The sequence below is a fragment of the Heptranchias perlo genome, chromosome 18, assembly GCF_035084215.1.
Source record: "Heptranchias perlo isolate sHepPer1 chromosome 18, sHepPer1.hap1, whole genome shotgun sequence".
In the NCBI taxonomy this organism is placed as follows: Eukaryota; Metazoa; Chordata; class Chondrichthyes; order Hexanchiformes; family Hexanchidae; genus Heptranchias; species Heptranchias perlo.
This window is the reverse complement of record NC_090342.1, coordinates 21,184,717-21,205,435: the sequence shown is the minus strand read 5'-3', so window position 1 is coordinate 21,205,435 and position 20,719 is coordinate 21,184,717. Positions and strand designations below refer to the sequence as shown.

The 20,719-nt window shown below is 39.9% G+C and overlaps 1 protein-coding gene across 5 annotated transcripts in view; it reads left to right on the top strand.

Moving 5' to 3' along the window:
• grip1 (glutamate receptor interacting protein 1) overlaps positions 1-20,719 on the top strand; it is a 284,071-nt gene that overhangs the window by 88,383 nt on the left and 174,969 nt on the right. Inside the window, exon 1 of one of the 5 annotated variants that reach the window (XM_067999488.1) lies at positions 10,350-10,979. The exons of 1 other annotated variant lie outside the window; for it this stretch is intronic. In XM_067999488.1, coding sequence (XP_067855589.1) covers positions 10,847-10,979 — 133 coding nt within the window. In that variant the 5' untranslated portion in view covers positions 10,350-10,846. Of the gene's footprint in view, positions 1-10,349; positions 10,980-20,719 lie in introns of those variants that run through there. 3 more of the 5 variants (XM_067999489.1, XM_067999482.1, XM_067999483.1) reach the window with 3 other exon arrangements.

Here is a 20,719-nt window from a genome sequence, read left to right as displayed (position 1 = left end):
GTCTAATTTCTGCCCTGCAGGAATCATTTTTGGCCACAAGTTCACACCTATGATAGTGCTAATTTTTTTACTATGAAGTGTTTGTTTTTGCTTAGCTTTGAGAAGTTCTGATTTTATATTTATTTATGAAATATCATTGGATCTCAGATGGTTTTGCCCCTGGTTAGTCAGATAATAGTCTGTTAATATAGTTTCATTATAACATGTAATGAACATTGCATTATTCTACTGAGCTGAAGCTATTTTAACCAGACTTATCCCTTTAAGGCCACAAAGTTCCATTGCTGGAAACATCCTGGGTCAATTACAGATTAGTTGTCGTGAAAAATTTGCAAATTGGCAGGAGTTGTTAAATTTCCAGCTCCAAATCAGAGGAAATCCAACTGTGAAACAGAAACTTGCATGTGTGATACCTGAAGTACGACAGATGCATCACAAAACCAGAGAACTGGAGGGTTGGCAATGTAACATCTCCATTCAAAAAGGGAGAAAAGGCTAAACCAGATAACTATAGACCAGTCATCCTAATATTGGTATTAAGATGCTAGAGTCTATGGTACAAGATAAATGTAATACTCTCCTAGAAAGGCATTGATTAATTAAGGACAACCAACAAGTCATGTCCAACAGTTTAATGAAGCCTTTGAAGCTATAACAATGTATTGATTAAAGAAATATAGTGGCTGTTGTGTATATAGATTTTCAAAAGGTGTTTGATTCGGCACCACATTGCATGCTTGTTGATAAAATTAAAGTAAATTCTATTAAAAGGAATTTGGCAGTATGGATAGGAGGTTGGTTGAAGAACAAAACACTGGTGGTTAATGGACCTTTTACAGACTGGAGGAGCCAGGTTAGGATGGGTGGATTGCTGCCCAGAGACTATAGGTGAAGCCAGATAGCCAGGGCTGGTGATGGTAAGATGCTGCACAATAGAAGAGGGAAGACTTTTGTTGGTGTTAGTTCCACTGTATCCCCTTATTTGTTCCTTTTTGTATTCATCCTTCCACTTTAACGATGATATTGAATTTGAGATACAGTGTCTCTGTTGCATACTGTCTACCCCACTGTCCTTTTGAATAACTGATCAAAATGAGGGGGGAAAAGCCCCGTAAGAAGAAAATTTTGGAAGGTGTGACTTGATGAATGAACGTTTGCCTGAGGAAGGAGAAAATCTCCGAAAGCTTGTGAATTTAAAATAAAATTGCTGGACTATAACTTGGTGTTGTAAAATTGTTTACAATTGATGAATGAAGTGGAAGATAAACCATTTCTGAATCTAAACACGTATGTCGTTTGGCCTGCTGAATTATGCATTTTGTTATCACTCTGTAAATTTTGTTTATTAAACCACCAGATCTTTGTAATCTTTAAAAGATCATGCAGTCAACTGCAGATCAACACATGCCTGATTAGAAAGTAATTTTGCTCCAGCGTTCAAAATCACTTCCTGCTCACCCCTGTTGTGTAGAATTCCTAATCCAAGCAGAAGTGAATAATGGTTTGAATCAGTTGCTATAGCAACATCTGTTTATACACTGAGGGAGGTTGCAACGGGAAATTAAATTCTAGAAATTCTAAGAATCCGTGTTGCGGTTAAATCTGGTATCACTAATAATGATGTTTACTTACATTTACAAATTCTGTGGAGCCATTGGAGGTCTTGCGTAAGCTTTCTCCCTGCTGGCTCCTCCAGTTCTGTTTCACCTCTTGCTTCTGGTTCAGAAAATCTGCCATGCAGTAAAATTTCCACTTTTCAAAAGCTAAATTCTTGTATATCCAGTCCCCAATTGAAAAATAGCCCATGATAACACTGCCGAATTGTAGCGAAAGTAAATAATAAAAACACAACACATGATATTGTTTCATTAAATGTGACTTTGGGAGATAAAACAATAAAAATAATCTCTATAATTAACTAGTTAATAACACCCTGACCCCTCCCACAGGCTTCAGTTTGCATCTTAATCATAATTCCAGAAAATTTGTATCCCATACTTCCACATCTACCTGTGATGTACGATGTACTCCTTGAACCAGTGCAGTCAATTTGACTGTAACAAATCTGAGGATCTTTGGGTGCCTTTGTTTCTTTCCTGTAATAAATAGCAGCTCTCACAATGAATCACAGAATATATTTGCTTTATCTATTCTCAGATAAATCTTGTCCCACAGGCATCAAGAGTCCACTCCACCAGAAAGGCAGCTACCTCATTTATCATGTAACAACAATTGAAACGGAAGAGGTGTTGGGCTGCCGCATTGATGATCCTGCACAGCTTCTGTAGACAGCACCTCTACACACCATTCTGCAATATACAGGGCCACTTTGAGCCTGCTTTATATGCTCATTATCTGGTCTTGCATATTAGTTCAGGTCGTTTGATGAAATAAATGGTCCTGGGCAGACACAAAAACAGACATTCCAAGTTGATCCTTACTTTCAGCCTCTTTGCTACTTTTTGAGGAAAAAAATTACCTTGGTGCCGTTCATTGCAGTTAGTAGTCTTAGAAACAGAATTTATGAAAGTTTCTGTGTTAGAAATCCAATTGATGATATATATTTAAAGAAAGAACTTACACAGTATATAAGAGTGGAATTGGTGATATTGTCTGCAGGTGTACATCAAGCGTACAGTAATACCGAAGGTCATTTTCGGTCATCTGTTAAAACAGTCCTTTATGTTCTTACAAAACAAATAATACCAACTAACTTTGTCAGTAACAATTTAGTCCAAATTTTATGAATCTTGTTCATAATAGTGGGATTAGGAGTTTGACAAGTCACGTGTTATTTGAAGCTAGGTCATGAAACTTGACAATTTCAATATAACAAAATGGATACTTCATACTTCATATAAATGTCCAAACATTATTGTCAACCCCCATCTATGCTTTTTGGCATCTCTTGGTTGTCTTCTCCAGTGCTGCCCTTGATTGCCATCTCAAGCTCCATCTTACACAAACTTGAACTCATCCAGAACTCTACCAATTGCATCATTTGCTGCACTAAGCCATGCTTACCCCTTGCTGATGCCCATTGGTTTCCCATTCTCCAGTACACTTATTTCAGAATCATCTTCCTTGTCTACATATCTGTTTCTATGGCATCACTCCATCCTACCTCTGCAACCTCCTCCAACTCTACTTTCCAACTCACACCGTTCCCTCTTCCAGCTTTTATCTACTGTGCTTCCCACCCTTCCCCCACCATCTTTCTCACCCCAACACGCTAGAATTCTTTTCCTAATCCCCACTGCTTTCCGACATCTCTGCTTGCTTTGAAAAGCCTCCTCAAAATTTCTTTGACTACACCTTCTGTCACCTCCCAAACCTCTTCGCACAATTCCAGATTGGCATCCAATTACCGGCTTGTTGAACCTTGGGCTGTTTCTTATATCAAAGGTGTTTGTGCAAGTTATTGGATCTGATACAATTGTAATATATTACAATTGACATACAATGAAGGAACGTTATAGGGCATAGACTAAATCTCATCAACTAGACCCGTTTATCCTGCTATGATCAACTCATAACTGTTCTCCTTGGAGTGTGGGGGGGAACGGGTCGGGGTGGGAGGGAAATGGTTTCTCTTTGGGGCCAAGTAAGCTCCAAGATAACACACCTGATAATGGAAGATTGGAACAAATCTACAATGCAAAACCTGAGCGAGACATGTCTACAATACTCAGTGGTGCCCTTGATAATTGACCAGCCAGCCTGACCCTGTTACTGGGGAGGTGGATTCTGTTCACTCAGCTCCAGATAACTTTGCAAGCCCATGTGCTAACAGGTAGGGTGGCCCTAGCTGGACAGCAGCAAGAAACTTACCAGAACACAATGCTGTTAAGTGGCACTGTTTTAGTTGGTTGCATTCCAGCAGTACTTGTGCACACATTTGGAGGTCCCTAGCCTTGGTTTTTGCCTACCTGCATCTAAACTCTCTGGAGTTAGTTAAGTAGGGTGTATCCACCTAGTGAGAAAGTATGCACTCCATATCTGGTCAACAGAATCCACCTGCCTGTTTCTCAATAGCTTAGTCTGGAGACTCTTGCGCGTGATGTTGCGTCTATAGGTATTCCAAATTCAAAGCATGGCATCTATTGTATTAAACCTGATCTATCCCTTTTTGAAGCATTTCTCATTCGTTCAGTTTTTTTGGTTTGCCTGTGCTTATAAATTGCTTGGATGTTTAATTAAATGCATGTGCGCTCAGAGATCTCATGGGAGCTTTAACTGTACACACTGAGGAAAATCTTCCCCATGGATATATTGCAGTTTTATTTTGTAACTTGCAAGTACTGCTGACTGTCACCTGGGGTTCTGACTGCCCCCAGCATCTTTTTAATTACAGAACTGTATATTTCATTATTGTATAACACAAGAGTGTGGTGTCACTAGACAGTCTAATGGAAAGTAATTAAACTCATGACATCAGGAAGTGTGCTCAGAGGGCTGGTGGGCTGTATTTTTCCAGTGTCCTACTCAATTATCTTCATTTTATCCTCACTCCCTTTTTGTTTGTTTTGTGCTTATTTAAAGAAATCAACAGGACTATTTAATTAGACTGTAACAATACAATTTTTGCAGTTAAACCCAGAGGGTAACCGGTTACGAATGCTGTACTCAATGTTAATTTGTTGTTTTTGTTGACTGGCAATAGCTATTTTGATCTGTTCAATTGTGGAACATTGGGCTGGATCTTGCTGGAGTGGAGCATCTCGCGGTATATGCCATCAGTCAGACTTTTTTTTTGCACCCTTCAGCTCAAAGTATTTTTCTTTGTAACTCGCTGGAAGTGCAACCTGATTATGGCATGACAAATGCAACGGGGCAGCTAGGACCTTAGTGAACAGCAGGACCAACAGTATATCTCCTTAACCAACGCGATTTAAGGATTGTGAACCATAGGAACAGCGGAGAAGGAAATGGGGTGAAGTTGAGTGAAATGAGGTACAGAAAGAGAAATAGAGAAGGAAAGAAAGAGTGGATTAAGAGAGAGAAAAAAGAGGCGGAAAGGAAAAGTAAGAAAAACAATTTAAAATTTGAAATTTTTTAAAATCTCTAAGAATTTTGCTGCATGTACTGGTACATTGTTAGAAGTACCTTTTTAACAATGATCACATTGTTTAAAAAGTTACTTACGCTGTTAATTACCAGACTTACCTTTCTGTGGCACGTTTAATGGACAAGTAATGGGCAAATCCAGTATGTTCTTAAAAATAACGGGAAGGTTAAGGGCGAGATGCCGTTTGTGCGAGGTAAACGGCTGAACGATATAAATCGACCAGCAAGATCTGGAGATTCGCCACTCACGGCAAATCTCTTAATCCCCTGAACTTGCTGGCCGATTTGTGCATTAATAATGGCGTTCGACGTTAAGATGATATTTTTCCAGAAAGATTTGGCCCATTATTTTCTGTTAAACTTTATGATGTGGGGAACACCTTCCATTTTTAAAACAAAAACTTTGCATTTAAACCCTTGATCCAGTTTCAGCCAAGCAAAAAATGTTGAGTTTTGGTGGGAAAACTTTTTTTTGTCTCCTTTCTGCTTCTCCTCTTTCCCCTCTTACCAACCCCCCCCCCCCCCCCCCGATTAAAAAAAAAAGATAATCGGTGTCCTGTGCTTATTTTGGCAGAAAATGTTTGGACACTGTCTAAAGCCATTAATTTAACTATTTATTACAGGGTATGTCCAACCAACTTTCGACATGTCGGCCAGATTTTACTGAAATAATGGTGTCTGAAAGATGCACGCTGTTATTAATGCGCAAATCGGCCAAAAGCTTGTAGCGAGGAAGAGACACCCCATGAATTGTGAATCGCCACAAGTTGCTGGCCAATTTGCGTCACTTCACCTTTAGCTTTGTGTGATTTTCATGAAGTTGCTGTATTTCCACATTGCCCATTAAACTTGCCACAGAAAGTTTAGTCTAGTAATTAACAGGGTAAGTACCCTTTTAACAATGTGCTAATTGTTAAAGACTGTCTATCAACCTCTCTTGCCCAGAAAGTGAACAATTATAAGTGTGGAGTCTCATTCTTTCAGGTTGTGAATTGTTTGAGGAGATTTAAAAAAAGTCACATTTTTAATTTTACATTTTTTTTTAACTTTTCCTTTCTGTCTCTTTCATATCGCTCTCTTGATCCAATCTTTCTTTCCCTCTCTTTATTTCTCTTTTTGTACCTGATTTTGACATTGAATTCAGTCTCCTTCTCGGTCCTACCTCCTGTTTATTTCTCAATCCTTAAATCTCATTGGTTAAGGAGATACACTGTTTGTCCGATCGTTCACCAAGGTCCCAGATGCCCTGGTGCCCTCACCACACCATTATCAGCTCGCATTTCCAGCACTTTGGGCAAAAAAGTTTTAAAACCTAAACATGCACGAACAAGTCTAATGGGGCATGCCACGAGATGCACCACGCCAGCAAGTCTGGGCCAAAGTTTTTTTTAAGGCAATAGCTTTTTTTTGTCGCATGTAATGTTTGGCCTTCCAACACAGTGAAACTCTCTACAATGCCTGGGACAGTGCCCAGCATTTTGTGGAACTTCAGAAATGATAACTTTTGTTCAGTCATTTGACACTCTCTTTGGTAGACATTTCTATGTTCCATAGCTAAAAATGCACGTTGTAAATGTTTGTCTAGAACATTTTAGTGCAGTTGATGAAAATGTTGGTTTCTTCTGCACGTCTTGTTTCAACATCATTTTGGGCTGTTTGTTGCTTGTATAGAATGTAAAAAAGTGCCTTGCGTTGGAAAGTAGCTTATTTCAAATAATTAAGATGGTGAATTTGACTGATCACAACTGATTCCATTTGATGTCTTAACCTTCTGCCTGTAGGAATTTCAGTGTCATTGTATCATAAAATGTTGGATGGATTTTTTTCCTGAGTGTCCAAAATCTGCTTAAAGGCCTTTCTAACTTGACACTTGAAACAACCTCATCAATAATTTGTGCTATTTGACAGAGATTGATATTCTAATTAAGGGGATCAATTTTCTTTTCTTGAGGTTCATCTGTTTAACAGACCTCTTAGAGGTTTAGATTAATGTCTCAGCTAAAAATCTTCATTATTTGAAAAGAGGTGTGGCACAGCATCAATTCACTCTTGGTTCTTCATAATTATTAAAAGCATTACATTTATTAAAGGTACATTTTATAATTGTAGCACAATAACTATTTCATTTCTGCCTTTTCCTTTGTTATGTGTTTTACCGACTACCCCTTTATTGGGCATTCACAACCAGATGTCAAACTTGAGATTGAGAAAGATGGGAGCCTGAAGAGGAAATAAAGATCATTCTAAAAAGTGGTACAGAAAGGTAATTGAATGGCACTGTGGGGTAGCATACTGTCCTTTCACCTCTGGGGCCTGGGCTTGAATCCTGTCCAAAATGAAATGAATAAATTCTCCTCTCTGCTGGCTGTAAATGCTCTGTGTGAAATGAATGTCAGCAACTTCTATCCAGATTCCACACAGGACCACAGCACAAGACTGTTCATGACCTAATGGAGATAAGAAGAAAACACTGCAAATGTTGGAAATCTGATATTAAAGGCACACCAGATCCGTTAGCATCTGTAAAGAGAAAAGACGGGTCAAGGTTCTTTTGTCTTTGTGCATCTGGTCATGCTTTACAGATGCTGCAATGAAATGCTTTATCCTGCCTCCAATGAAATGCTTTATCCAATCTCAGAAATCGTTTTTTTTTATCATCAACCATCCCTTATCTTGCTGAGCCCCCAAAAGTGAAAAGGAAAAAGTAAAACCAAGTAGTTAGTACACTAACCTTCATCAGAAGGCTACTTTATCTTAACTCCCAATGTTTTTATGTCACTTTTTCTTGTATAGAATCCTACAGTACAAAAGGAGGCCATTCAGCCCACCGTGCCTGTGCCAGCTCTTTGAAGAGTATCCACCTACTTCCACCTTGACTGTTACCTTTGCCCATCTGACGGTGAAACCTTCACCCATGACTTTTGTCATCTGCAGACTAGATTATTTCAATGCTCTTCCAGCTGACCTCCCATCCTTCACACTCCATAAACGTCAACTCATCCAAAATTCTGCTGCTCTTATCCTATCCTGCACCAAGTCCTGCTCACCCATCGCCCCTGTTCTCCTTTCTTTGGCTTTCAGTTCCCCAATGCCTTAAATTTAAAATTCTCATCTTTTATGTTTAAATTCCTTAATGGACTTTCCTCTTCCTACCTCTGTAATCACCTCCAGTGCAACAACGCTTCCCCTTGAGCTCTGTTTCTTTGACTGCGGCCTCTGCTGTGTTGCCTTATTTCTTTACCTCACCACTGGTGGCCATGCCTTATGCTGTATAGGACCCATGATCTGGAATTCCCTTCTTAAACCCATCAGGCTCCCCATTTCCCTCTCCCCCTTGAAAACCCTCCTAAAGATCCTTCTCATTGATCAAGTTTTTGGCCATTGTATTCTAACATCATCATTTTGGCTTGGCATCCATTTACTCCTAAGCCTCTGTAAAATACCATGGGAAATTTATTCTACTTTAAAAGCGCTGTATAAATGCAAGTAATTGTTTTTGAGGGAGAAGATAAGTCTTAAATTTTGGATTTAATGCCTTCATCTTTTAATGTGCTATACTATACAGGTTTAATAACTATACTATACCAGTCTTTAACATTTTTATCTTCTTAAACAAAAATCATCCTTAATAATCAGAATAATTGCTATTATTTTAGAATTGCTTCAATAGTGCAAATAATGGACAGAATTGTTTTGAAATTGTTGTGTAGACGAGGCCATCATTATTAACACATTTAATGCAGTGGTTAATTTTAAAATAGCTACTGAATGCAGAACAACCATGTTATAGCTGCAGAAAGGAGAATAAAAATGCCTTTGGAACAAAACCTACTGAATGGACTGGAATCCCTTACTATTTGTAAAAGTAACCAGGCCATCCATCTGGAAAGAAATTCAAGGTCAAAGCATAATATTGTCTCTCAGATTTCAGACCAGATAGAGTCTGACAATGTCCGTAGTTAGTTAATGTTTGTTCACCAAGCGTGAAATGAAACTTATAAGTGTTACTTGCTTTTATTTTATTAGATTTATAGCAGTTGTTTAAATTCAAAAAGGATGGATTGCCTTTGGTGTTCAAATCATACATTTTGAAAATTATATTCCATTAAAATCCTAGCACCTTTTTAAGAAGTGTGATAAAATCTTTAGCTGACAGGTTATTTTTGCAGCTTACATGTGAAATTCTTTGGAATTCTGGCAGGAAGAAAATAGTTATTGTAGAATGAAACCTGCTTTTAATTGTGTGCACGTTAGTTTTTTTTAAGTTTTGGGAAAGAAATGATCATTCATTATGGCGGAGCGTATTAAATCTACCTGCAGTCTCTCCAAACTAGGCTATAAAATATTTTTTACTCCAAACATAATTTTAAAACATTTTCACAATTCCTGTTACTGCTTCTCTCTGTGGTTCAATTTCCCTTGAAAATGACAAAAGGAACAGGATTAAGCTACTTGCTGCCATTGAGAAGTAAAAGGGGAACTTGATCCTCAGGATCACAACAAAGCAGATTTCATAGGAAGATAAAATGGCTTGCTGGTGGGCTTGGGTAGAGGAAAATCTAGATCACAGCAGAACAGTAGATCCTGCTCAGCAGTTGTGAGGAATGGTTTGATGAATTGCAACCCAAGTCTCCAGCCTTCCGTTGCTGTCTCGGTCACTGGAGTATAGGTCAGTTTTAAATAAAAGGCTGCACTAAACCACTCTGACGGCTGAATGCAAATGAAGCCTTGCTGTGTGGCAAAGGAATGGAATTTTATTTTGCATTCCGTACAAATTCCTGGCTTATCTAAGAACGTGTTCTGAATACAATCCTGAAGCAATGTTTGATTTTTTTTTGTTTAAAAGCATTGACTTTTATCTACTTTTAAGTTACACCCCGAAAGATTTCCATCAGTTCAGACTGCCGAGGAATAAATAGTAAGATTGCCATGTCTCTCTGTATGTTGCATGGAAACTCAGATAGGAGATAAGTAAATTAACTCTGTTTTCTGAACCGTCTTTATTTATCTGCCTTTGCTGATGAACGGTTTTGTCGTTTCAACGTAATATCTTGAACATTACAAACAAATCACAATTTGAATACATAATCGCCCAGTGGGTTAAGGTGTCGGTTTACACAGCTGCCGAGCCTCCTTCCTACTGCTCTAATTAACACATAGACACTTGGCTGCGAGTGTGTTGCGTGGATTGAACCATTTAGCTTGCTGTGCGTGTGTCCTCCTATTGTAAAACTGAAAAGCCTTGTTTGGCACATGAAGTCTGGTGCTACTCAGCATCTTGTAATGGATTTCACTGCCTATGGTAAATGGAAGGACTTAATTATCAAGCTGAGTAACATTTGATCTGCCTTTTTATTTTGGTGCAGTCTGTAGAAATGAATTCACGCCCACCCCCTTAGTGATGGAATAAGTAGGAGAGACATTGGCTGGAGTAATCCAAGCACTGGGATTCCTTGCACTCTCGGTGGTTCTTTTGAACTTTGTTCCCTCTGGACTGTTTTGAGGCAATGTCAGGTTATATCTCTTATATTTTCACAGGTCTTAGTTTGATGTCTTTAATCAATGGACCTCTTTTTTTGCTTTAACTGGCAGATAAGATATTAACAGCTTTGTTAAAACTGCTGTGAGTACTGTAGTTTGAAACAGGCAGGCTGCAGTGTGTAGCTCAGTCCAGTCTATTTCTATGTTGCTCACTCATGCTCTGGCGGTTTTGTGTTGAACTGTGCTGCTGCCAAACACCTCTCGACAGTGAACAGGTTGATAAGGTAGAAGTGTAAAGATGGAACGATTTTTGAACCTTATGAAACAAATGAGAAGGTCGCGGAGAAGGAAAGGCAAGAAGTATAGACCAGAGGAGGATTACCATGAGGGATATGAAGATGTGTATTATTATGCCTCTGGACAACTGCATAGTAAGTATGAGCTTTGTGTTTTTTCACCTGTTTTCTACAAGACCTGTGGAATCCAGTTTAACTGTTCTCACAAAGCAAATTACCTTAATAATGAGATGTGAGAAAACAAATGATTATTTATTACAATACTGGTGTCAAATGACTTGATGTCGCTTGCCCTGCATTAGCAACTGCTAAGATTTGAGCTCAGAAGACAGCAACCACTTGGGGTTGTGCTGACCTGTTCTGCTGTGTAGCACATGCCTTCGGAACAATAGCAGTTTCCTGTTCCTCGTGTACACTCTCCAGGGATTACTCCAGTCTTGATGAGTTTTCAACTGACAGGCGGCTGCAGGTGTGCATGGATTTGAATAATTTGTAGAATTAAATGAGCAAGAATGTCCAGTTCAAATTCAGAGCTGGAAATTAATAATTGAGCAGTGTATTTCTGCAGGGATCTTTCTAGTTGCCGTCGGTGCTCGGAGTACTCTGGTTTGATCTTTGACTCCTCTCAGCAGATAGAAATGCCCGAGGTAACCACTAAAAAGAAGTGGCATGCAGTACAGTACTTTTGAGGATTTTGCACAATTCTTTGTTGAATAAGTACAGTTGACTTCTCCCCTTCACCCATTTGGTTAATGCAAAAGCTTTTATTTACATCCCCAATTCTAGTTGTTAGGCTTTGTTTAAATGACCTTTACATTATCTTTTTCATCCCTCCAATATTTCCCCATCTCTCCTGAAGACGCTGGCTCGTGCTGAGATGTAGTTCTGTGGGTGCCTTCCCGGACCTTGTCCAAGTAGCTACTCTTCATGTATGAGCCATGACATTTAATGGCAATAGGCTATTTGACTGCAGGGGAATGTTCATACAGGCACTTTCCAGCAAGAATCACTTGATAATGATCGGGGTAGGAACCCTGGTTAATTTTTATTTTCCCGTCATCTCTAGTATTGACACCAATTGTAGCACCTACCAGTGAGATGACTTAAATCAACACACACCGGGGATTAAGCCTGGGACAATACTAGTTTGTGTGGAGCTGCACATTTGTCAACTGGCAATCCGGGAGCTAACTTTTTCATTTTTTTCTTACCTTTTTTCAAAAATGCTACTTCCTGTGGCCTCTGTCTTTTACTTGGATTGTATGTGGAATGTATATTCAAACAAGCCCAAACAGGTTATAATCTAAACAATTGTGGGTTACAATTTTACCCTCTTATTAAGGTTTAAATGTAGGTTTGAGCTAGCGATGGAAGGGAAGTAGTCTCTGTGAAATGGATGTTTATATTGTGCACCATTTAATTAATAAATGGGACTTTACCTTTTGGCACATGCTGCATTTAGTGTTGTGTAGTTATTTCATTTTCATTTTGTACCTGATATGTGTAATCTGGGTGACAGTTATTCACACAGCCAAAATTACTTTGTCATGATCAGCTCTTCCCTAATTTTTCATGTTACAGTAAAATTGTGTTACTTTCCTCCAACTGTCACACACAAACTGACAGAGACGTAGTGCACTCTTTGCAACTTTGTTTTTTCTGTCTTGTGTTTTTATGTGAGGCAGATAATTTTAGTGCAGTTTTTCCTTACTTTCTTCCTTCTAAGTTAACTTACTTCATTGACCATAGTGAATAGTATCAGGTGGTTCAGGCCACAGACATATCCATGAATATTGTTTGTATTGCTCCTTGGTTAACCAAACAGGAGGTGCATTGAGGCAATTAGGGGAGAGGGCGAGAACAAAATCCCTGTCCGTTTGTTTCCTCTCTCCTACTGGCAAACCTTGCTGTGTGGAGGGAGGCACGAGAACAAATTTCAGTCGGGACTCAGGTTTGAACTTGGAATTCGTAGTCAGGAGTTTGGGAATGTGGGATTGTAGTCCTCCCCAACCCCACCATCGCCTCTCAACGCATCCCTTTAGTGAGCATGGTCTTTACCAAGAATTGTTTGCTGAGCGTTGCAATATGATGTTGTAAATTGTGTCGAGTCTCGAAAAATGTAATTGCATCGTCCTGATGAAGATGACATGCAACAGACCTGTTGTACTTTCCTATCAATCAAGACCTTTATTCATGCACTTGTAAAGGAAGTGCTGTTGAAATGGTTGAGAGCATTCTAGTTCAGTGCACTACGAAGATGTGTTCCAGTATCATTTCTGAATTTGGATTGGATTGGTTTTTATTTTCTTCTGCACTCACATTACCTGTACCTCTGCCTCTTGGAGAAAAGTTGAATGACAGTTATTGCCATATAATATCTTGTGCTGCATCAAAACACTGACTCTTTTAATTCCCAGTGTTTAAAATGGTTTTTAATTTTTAAAAATTAATTCTCGGGATGTGGGTGTCACTGGCAAGGTCGACATTTATTGTTTATCAGTTGCCCGGAGAAGGTGGTGGCACAACAGAGTGGTTTGCTTGGACAATTTAAAGGACAGTTAAGACTCAACCATGTTGGTGTTGGATCGTAGTCATATTAAGGCCAGACTAGGTAAGGACGGCAGGTTTCCTTCCTTTAAAGGACATTAGTGAACTAGTTAGATTTTTATGATTTCAGGGTACAATGTCTAGCAGTTGAGGATACAGACTTTAACTCCAATGCCCTGATATGTTTAGGCTTAATGCTAGAATTATAAATTCAGAATTATTTAGTGTATAAAGATAATCGCTGTATAATCTGTTTTTAAAAAAAAGCTATTTATACCACAATACCTTTTCTGTGTTCCTCCTGTTCTTGAAGTCAAGTGTCATTAACCATTGTTATCTACATTATTTCTATATAAGTACACCTTTTCATGATATTGTATTAAATGACCTAGTTACAATGCCCAACAACAACAACAAACAACAACAACTTGCAATTATAGTGCCTTTAACATAGTAAAACACCCCACGACGCTTCACAGAAGCGTTATCAAACAAAATTTCACACCGAGCCACTTAAGGAGGTATTAAGACAGATGAAGAGGTAGGTTTTAAGGAGCATCTTAATGGAGGAGAGAGAGGTAGAGGGGTCGAGAGGTTTAGGGAGGGAATTCCAGAGCTTAGTGCCTAAGCAGCTGAAGGCACAGCTGCCAATGGTGGAGCATTGGAAATCGGGGATGCGCAAGAGGCCAGAATGGGAGGAGTGCAAAGATCTTGGAGGGTTGTAGGGCTGGAGGAGGTTACAGAGATAGGGAGGGATGAGGCCATGGAGGGATTTGAAAATTGAGGCGTTCCCAGACTGGGAGCCAATGTAGGTCAGCGAACACAGGGGTGATGGGAGAATGGGACTTGGTGCCAGTTAGGATATGGGCAGCAGAGTTTTGGATGAGCTCAAGTTTATGGAGTATGGAAGATTGGGGGCCAGCCAGGAGATCATTGGAATTGTCCATTCTGGAGATAACAAAGGATTGGAAGAGAGTTTCAGCAGATGAGGGACAGACACTGGTGATGTTATGGAGGTGGAAGTAGGTGGTCTTATGGAGCGGTTATGTGGTTGGAATCTCATCTAAGGGTCAAATAGGACGTCACGGTTGTGAACGGTCTGGTTCAGCCTGAGACAGCAGCCAGGGAGAGGGATGGAGTCAGTGGCTTGGGAAAGGAGTTTGCGGTGGCGACCAAAGACACTGGCTTCAGTCTTCGCAATATTTAGTTGGAGGAAATTTTTGCTCATCCAGTACTGGATGTAGGACAAGCAATGTGAGAAATGAGACAGTGGCGTCATCGAGGGAGGTTGTTGTGAGGTCGAGCAGGGTGTCGTCAGCGTGCATGTGGAATCTGACGTTGTGTTTTTGGATGATGTCGCCAAGGGGCAGCATATAGATAAGAAATAGGAGGGAGCCAAGGACAGATCCTTGGGGGACTCCAGAGGTAACTGTGTGGGAGTGGGAAAAGAAGTCATTGCAGGTGATTCTCTGGCTACGACTGGGTAGATAAGAAAGGAACCAGGTGAGCACAGTTCCACCCAGCTGGATGACGGAGGAGAGGCGTTGGAGGAGGATGGTGTGGTCAACCATGTCAAAGGCTGCAGACAGGTCGAGAAGGATGAGGAGGGATAGGTTACCATGGTCACAGTCACATAGGATGTCATTTGTGACTTTGATCAGGGCCGTTTCAGTACTGTGGCAGGGGCGGAAACTCGATTGAAGGGATTCAAACATGGAGTTGCGGGAAAGATGGGCGCAGATTTGGGAGGCGACAACATGTTCGAGGACTTTGGAGAGGAAAGGGAGGTTGGAGATGGGGCGATAGTTTGCAAGGACAGAGGGGTCAAGTGTGGGGTTTTTGAGGAGGGGTGTGATGCCCTTCAAGGCACTCAGTGTGATAAATATGTTTTTCTTGTAAAGACACTTCTCTATTTCTAAGCTCCAAGACTCTCAGGTCCTGTGCTGCCATACTAATATGCTGCTGGCCCTGAAGGACAACCACAGGCATTACCCTGCTTTCCTCTTGCACGTACTAACCGGTAAGAAGTCAACTTTAAGAAATAGCCAGGCAACCTTTTATACACTGTGAGGGCATTGTGACCTTTACATGTAGTTAAAGAAGGCAATCTTTTGGGTTCAAATGGCTTTTTCAACAACTTGATCTTTGCTCCCGTGGTGCACGGTACCAATTGAATGATTGCCCTGTCCGCCAGTATGGTTCTATCTACGTTTGTACCTGCAGTCTATTTTTCTGAACCAACCTGTAATATTGTTGTACTGCTACTCTTGAGACGACTTAAACTTTCCTTCATTCTATTCCACGCATGGTTCATCATGGTAGTTTGTCTTGTGACTGAGACAGACATAAGGGTAACTGCAGATAAACATTATTCAGTGATAGGTACTACATAAGCCTTTGCTGTACAGTGCAGACATGAGAATTCCATCTGTCTAGACATTAACATCAAAGAGCAATGTCATTTTCTTTTAATACCATGTCTAATCTAAAGCTATATCATGGTAACTCATCTTCAAAAATAGTTGGATGCATACATGAGACCAGAAGAAAATCAAAACATTTTACTGGCAGGGATCAACACCATCTTGACTATGCATGCTGTTTAGCAGAATCACTTCTTGCACTCTTGCAGATTTTCACAAACTCTTCTATTACGGTATTGCATTCAAATTGTGGGCTGTAACAGGTTTTATCACCACATAGTGAATGAGAGCTTTTAAAACAATTAGACTATATTCGTGTCCTAGCCAACATTCCTCCCTCAACCAACACCAACGAACAAAGATTCAATGGTTATTTCACTTCTTTGTTTGTGGGCATTTGCAATGAGCAAGTTAGCTACCCTGTTATCAATGTAACAGTGGATGCACTCCAAAACAATCCATTAGCTGTGAAACACTGTGGGACGTCCTGAGGATGTGATAAAGCACAAGTTTGTTCTTTCATAGGAACCACCATAATAAATTGGGACTCTATTAATAAAATATCATGTATTAATAAAACTATCGGAACCTTGGTATGTTATATCCTGAAATATGCAATTTAGCTTCAGTATTCTACCTGACGATAATCAAAGTCTGTATCTGAAAATAACATTTTGTAGCAGTAAATAATGTATTTCATAAATACAAACTGCAGAATTTTTTTGAAGTTATTTTTCTTTTTAAATATTTATAGTGACTTGGAAAGTTTCAGAGCCAAGTTTTAAAATGTTCTCAATAATTTAGCTGTGTTTGAGTTACATTTGTAAAACCCATTGGGTTAGATTTTAACTTGGGCTGTCTCACATCAACTGAGCAGCAGCCGCTCAAAAATAGCTTGCAACTCCTGGTTGCTGCCACCTTCAAAGCTGTCTACTGCCAGGTGGCTGAAGCGTCTATCCATCAGGTGATAGGCCCTTTGAATTTGCAAATTTGAGTTCAGTGACACACGTAGGACCCCGATTGCCATTTTAGGACAGAACTGAGTGGAGTGAGCACCATGCACGCTCTGCCCAGTTTCAGCTGGCTGTCCAGCAGAACAGGAGCCCAAAAGTATTTATTTTGAGGAGCAAAGAGTTACATAGAATGTACAGCACACAAACAGGCCATTGCGTCGGTGTTTATGCTCCACACGAACCTGCTCCCATCTTACTTCATCTAACCCTATCAGCATATCTTTCTATTTCTTTCTCCCTCATGTACTTATCTAGCTTCCCCTCAAATACATCTATGCTATTCGCCTCAACTACTCCATGTAGTAGCGAGCTCCACATTCTTACCACTCGCCGGGTAAAGAAATTTCTCCTCAATTCTTTGGTGGATCTCTTAGTGACTATCTTATGATTATCTCCCCTAGTTTTGGATTCCCCCACAAGTGAAAACATTTTCTCTAACAGGAGTGCTCAAAATAACAAACAGTTGCTGCACCAGGTACCTTCCCCCACCCCATCTACCTTGCCCCAGGCCGGGAAAGGAGGAGGAGAGGGGAGGAAATCGATGATGCAAAGGAAGATGACAAAAACGTATGGAGCAAGTAATTAAGGAACCACGAGGCACGGTTAGTGCAAGGAAGTTGAGGAGAAGCAGCATCAGTTAAGTGGACGTAATGGTCTGATTTATTTCTGAGAATAGACTCAATTCCGTGGTTGCTTCAGATAACATTCTGGAATTTCACTTTTGATTATTCAGTGGAGTAGTCTTAAAATCAAACTTAAATTTATCAAAGCAGATTTGATCTTGGATTTGCTCTTGAGAAGAGTTAGAAAATGTGTGACTCTTTTTATCACTGGTGGCTTTACCAGCATAATGCTATTGAGTATTTAAAAATGGGCAAATAAATGGCGTGAAATTCAGTCTGTAAATTTTAGCTGGAAACCCTGTGAATGGGGTTCTCAACGTTCAATTATTGGAAGTCTTTAATAACACTATGAATCTAGACAGTAGAATAGTAGCTGTAGCATTCTGGTGTGATACAATCTTGTAGGTGCGAAGAAAAATTGGAGACCTAAATATAGAGCTACTGGGAATGGGAAGAAGGGCAGAAATTAAAAAATACTGGATACAATTTCTAGTTTATTATATTTTTATATATGCAGATTTTAAATTAAGTTGTTTAGTCTTGTATTTGAAACAAATTTGGAAATATGCTAGTTTTTTTCACATCACAAGTGTTTGCATCCAAGAACTCTTGTCTCTTTCTCTCCTCTCGCTCGTGTCCTCTCTCTCTCGCTCGCGCTCTTGCATGTCTCTTTCCCTTCCCCCATCCCCTTTGACCTCCTCTGACATTGGTAATTCCATAGATATTGAGAAGGCTGCAATGTCTCACTCAGGTGGTCATTTTTTGTGTGTAAGCCTATACAGTGACTGTCAGCAGGCTATTCCATGGGAGTTGTGATAGATGAGCCTTGTGCTCAAATGCAGAAGTCACTGCATAGTAATCAGAAGCAGGAATTATTATAGATATGGTTTATCTTCCCCTAGTCCCGGAACATTGAGGCTAATTATAGTATTCCCATTGACTTTTCTGAATGTGTTCACTTATTGCTTGGGATACAGTTTTTTCCAGTACCTTGCCAAAGTGTATTTTTCATTTGTAAGCTTTGATGGTGAGTGTTAGGCTATTTGACTGTAGGGTGCATCATAGTCCAGCCTAATCCTTTCATCACTGTGTGTACATAGAACAGGGGTCACTGGATAGCGATAGGAAAGAGATTTCTGGTCAACTTTCTTCTCGCTATCCTAGGGTGCTGAGGCCAATTATATAGAATGATACAGCACAGAAGAAGGCCATTTAGCCCATCGTGTTTGTGCCGGCTCTTTGAAAGAGCTATCCGATTAGTCCCATTCCCTTGATTTTTCCTTATAGTCCGGCAAATTTCTCATTTTCAAGTATATATCCAATTCCCTTTTGAAAGTTATTATTGAGTCTGCGTCCACCACCGTTACAGGTCATAACAACGTGCTGCGTTTAAAAAAAATCTCACTTCCCCCCCCTGGATTTTTTTTGCCATTTATCTTAAATCTGCCTCCCCTGTTACCTACCTACCTTCCTGCCAGTGGAAAGAGCATCTCCTCATGTACTCTATCAAAACCGCTCATAATTTTGAATACCTCTATCAAATATCCCCATAACCATCTTTGCTCTAAGGAGAACAATCCCACTTTTTCTAGTCTCTTCACATAACTGTCATGCTCTTATTTCTGTCCCAGCTGAAATAAGCTGACTCAGTCCAGATCAAGAATCAAACCTGCAATCATCTTGGTACTTACACCTCAGCTACTCAATGAGTAAACTCAGTGAGTTACTTTGAAGCCACTGCTGAGATTGATTAACTCAATACAGATTAACAACTGAACCCGGGACATTTATGGTCTGTGTGGCTCAGGACCACACCATGCAATACCCACTGCAAAGTCAGCAAGCCTGTAACTCAACTCTCATAATTACTTTTATTCAAAGATTTTTGTAGTGTGCGCTGCCCAATTAGTTCACAACAGATGAACAAACGCAGCACTGTTCCCAAATGTAATGCAAGTTGCCTTGAACAGTGAGGAACTGGAGAGAAGCAGTAAGACATCCGCTACCGCTGCCAAATATGTGTCTAACTGGAAAAATCGTGTCTTTATTCCAGCAGCAAATACCACCTGTAACATTCACGTAATCAAGGTTCGCATCAGACTAAGGGTTCAAAACCACTTAATTCACAGAACAGAACAAATGTATCTGTCCCTCTGGAGCAGATATCAAAGGCTTCTCAAGTTCTAATATTGCTCGGCCCCCGTGAGTATGCTTTCATGGAAATGAGCCAAGTTATTTCTTTTGTTGCCATCTGCAGGAGCTTGGACAGACGTTGGACAACCACCACTCCAGTAATTCCTTCTGTGTTATCTTGGTCTCGCACCTTTCTGCAGCTGGTGCACAACAAATCACCATTTCTCTAGGCTGCTGCTCATGAGCTTTCACATATGGTAACCTCCTGTATATCCCTTTTCTGCACAGTATGCAGCGATTCCCTGCTCAGGTAATTGCTGTGCATATTAGCTGCTTTTTAGAACACAGTTAGCATTTCAGCCTCCGTAGCTTAGTAAGAGACTTCTATCTGGCGTGCAAACCTTCTGCAGGGAACACATTCCTCCATCTTAAAAGTTACAGCTACTACAACCTTTCCATTTCTTTTTAAAATTTTTGCCATATAGTTATGTGGGCAAGAAACCAGCAATTCAGAACTCGACGATTGCCCTGGCAACGTAAGCCAGGACAGAGCATTTGTTGCCAGAATTAATACAGTAAAAAGTTCCAGTTTCTCACTACAGAAGGGACTGAAAGTTCAGTTTGATCCATTCACTCCATTGTGGCCTATATCTGGACAAAAATATAGGAACACGCGCTAAGAAAGAATGTCAAATATAGATGAAATCTTTCTGAACAAGCTAACTGGTTGTATTATATCAACAGCTTAATCTAGTACAGTATTGAAAGACATCTTTAAGCAACAAAATGAATGACGTGATGTGCAATTCCCAGCTTGCAAAAATCTATAAAATTCCATTAGCAGTAAACCTAATGTATAGTGCAGAAATGAGCGATAATGCGGGGACTGACCTTGCTAAGCATTTCAATAAGGCGTATTTTGTGTTGCCACTTTGGAATTTTTCAAAATGGCAATTTTAGTAAGACCTGTTGAATTAACACATTTTTAAAAATCACTCCCGTCCATTGTTTAGAATGGATATCAAAACTAAGCAAATAAGCCTGAAACTTTTTCTCTCTTTTTAAAAAAAACTATTAGATCTTTACTAGCAATGCTCGCAGGAAGTCAGAGTGTATCGGGTCTTTCTTATCTCTGT